General features: G+C 53.0%; 1 protein-coding gene across 1 annotated transcript in view; it reads right to left on the bottom strand.

The window, feature by feature from the left end:
• Window positions 1-1,880: 1,880 nt before the first annotated feature.
• Window positions 1,881-2,419, bottom strand: part of LOXL1 (lysyl oxidase like 1) — a 30,528-nt gene continuing 29,989 nt past the window's right edge. The window contains exon 6 of the mRNA XM_015412291.1: window positions 1,881-2,000. Within this exon, the coding sequence (XP_015267777.1) occupies window positions 1,881-2,000 (120 nt within the window). The remainder of the gene's footprint in view (window positions 2,001-2,419) is intronic.

The raw sequence follows: 2,419 nt of genomic DNA, 5'->3' as shown, positions 1-2,419 counted from the left end.
ATCAAAGCTCCGGCTTGTGGTCGCCAGTGAAATATGCGGCCTCAGATCGCAGTTGGCTTTCCTCTTTCGGAGCACCTGTGACTAGAAAACTCGATGCGGAGTTGAGCCCGTGGGCCGTGGAGGTTATTTGGTTTCAGTTCTTCTAACCGGCAATGGCCTTCCATGGTCTCAAGCAGAGAAGAGTTTTTCCTAACATCCGAAGAAGAGCTATCGAAAGACGTGGGCAGTGGCTCACAAAAGCTCGTACCCTGCCGCAAATTTTGTTAGCCTTTAGGGTGCTATTTGCTCTTTGAGAGCTCTTTGAGAGCCAGTTTGGTAGGGCGTTTGGAGCGCGGACTCTAATCTGGGAGAACTGGGTTTGATTCCCTACTCCTTCACATGCAGCTGCTGGTGTGACCTTGGGTCAGTCACAAGCTGAGCAGGGCCAGGTGGGCCCTTTGCCTAGCCAGGATTCTGATTGCCTCTGAAGATTGGCAAGTCACAAGTTCTCTCGGAGCTGTCCTCTCAAGAGCAGTTCTCGAGAGAGCTCTCTCAGCCCCACCCACCTCACAGGGTGTCTGTTGTGGGGAGGGGGAAGGGAAAGGAGTTTGTAAGCCGCTCTGAGACTCCTTTGGGTAGTGAAGGGCAGGGCACAAATCCAATCTCTTCCTCCTCCTCCTAACATCTGCAGTCCAAGAGCCTTCCACTGGAAGCGTCAGCATGGGCAGGGGCTAAGGTTTCCATCTCCGGGTTGGGAAATTCCTGGAGATTTTGGGAGTGGAGCCAGAGGTGTATGGAGCAGAGGGACCAGTGGGGTATAATGCTATTCCAAAGCAGCCACTTTCTCCAGGGGAACTGGTCTTTGTCACCTGCAGAGCAGATGCAATCCCGGGAGATCTCCATCCGTCACCTGGAGGTTGGCAACCCTAAGTCACAAATGGACACGGGCCTGAGCATTCCTCCAGAATACTGTCTGCTGCACGAGATTAATGTATCATTCCTTGGGAGGAAGTGTGGAGCTGGGATGCAGAACAGGGAACTGTGCACGAAGATGGATATATACTAGAGCACTGGTTCCCCAAGTGGGCAATACCACCCCCTGGGGGGTGCTGGAGCAATCCAAGTGGGCAGTAGGAGCCTTGGGTCCAATTGGGGGGCGTTGAATAAAAATACGGGGGTGGTGGTGGTGGAAGCGTAAAGAAAGCAGAGTCCAGAACCTATCTAAAGCAGCCTTTTCCTGCCTTCTCCTGGTCTTCCCTGGGATCAGGGAGGGAGGCGGAGGGGGAGAAGGGTCCCCACAGCCAATCACAGCCATGCATTTGCAAACTGCAAAATGCAGGTGCACCCTTGTAAGACTGGTGTTGCTGCCGGGCTATTGTGTGGTGGTTGATGCTGGCCTCTGGCTTCAGGCCAACAACATCTCTCTTTACTATGTGCAAATTTGTCACTGCATCTTTTGGTCCACTTGAAGGTAGATTTCCAGGGGGGCGCTGAGTAATTTTTTCCCCCCTGAAAAAGTGCCGGTAGGCCAAATAAATCTGGGAACCTCTGTACTAGAGGAACACATGCCCCGTGGTTTCCCTTTCTGCTTTGCGGAATCCGTACGGTTGCCAGGTCCCTCCTGGCAACTGGTGGGGTGGGGGAGACTTACTGGCAGCGGGTGAAAGCCTAGGCTGGTAACATGGTAAGGTTTAGGAATTTCTCCTGGACTCGGTGGAAAGGACCATAGAGACTAGGGAAGGCAGCCTAGAGCATCACCTAGAAGTGACATCACATTATCCCCAAACTCCACCCTCCCCAAGCACCACCTAATTTTATCACCATCTGCACACACCCCAGAGCAGGAGGCTCAGAGGCTCGGTTGTGCGTGAGCAATCCTGTAACGATCCTTGCTCACGGACTTACTGGGAGATTTTGCAGTTGGTAGTGGCCACGTAGCGCCCGGTGTAGTGGATGTTGCATCTCACCACGTTGTTGGTGAAGTCCGACTCCATCACGATGTATTTGGGGTTCACCTGAACCTGGGAAAACAAGCGGTGTGAGTTGGCCTCCAAACTGGAGATGGGAAACCCACGATTAGGAGAAGAGACTGGATTTATACCCCACCCTTCACTACCCAAAGGAAGAGCAGCTTACAGTCTCCTTTCCCTTCCCCTCCCCACAACAGACACCCTTTCAAGAACCGCCCTTGAGAAAACAGCTCTGAGAGAACTTGTGACTGGCCCAAGGTCACACCAGCAGCTGCATGTGGCAGAGTGGGCAATCAAATCCGGTTCTCCCATATTAGAATCCACGCTCTTAACCACGACACCGATAGCCTTTTGTAGGAAGTTGGAGGCAACTTCTTGAAATTTGTTTGGACATCACCTGGGGCAGGTGATGCTCTGTATTCTTGGTGCCTGGGGGGGGGGGGGAAACAGGGGGAGGGTTTCTGTTGTCC

This window comes from Gekko japonicus, unplaced genomic scaffold (assembly GCF_001447785.1).
Source record: "Gekko japonicus isolate JY-2015 unplaced genomic scaffold, Gekko_japonicus_V1.1 scaffold3220, whole genome shotgun sequence".
Classification (NCBI taxonomy): Eukaryota; Metazoa; Chordata; class Lepidosauria; order Squamata; family Gekkonidae; genus Gekko; species Gekko japonicus.
Note: the sequence above shows the minus strand (reverse complement) of the source record. Positions and strands in the feature narration are given on the sequence as shown.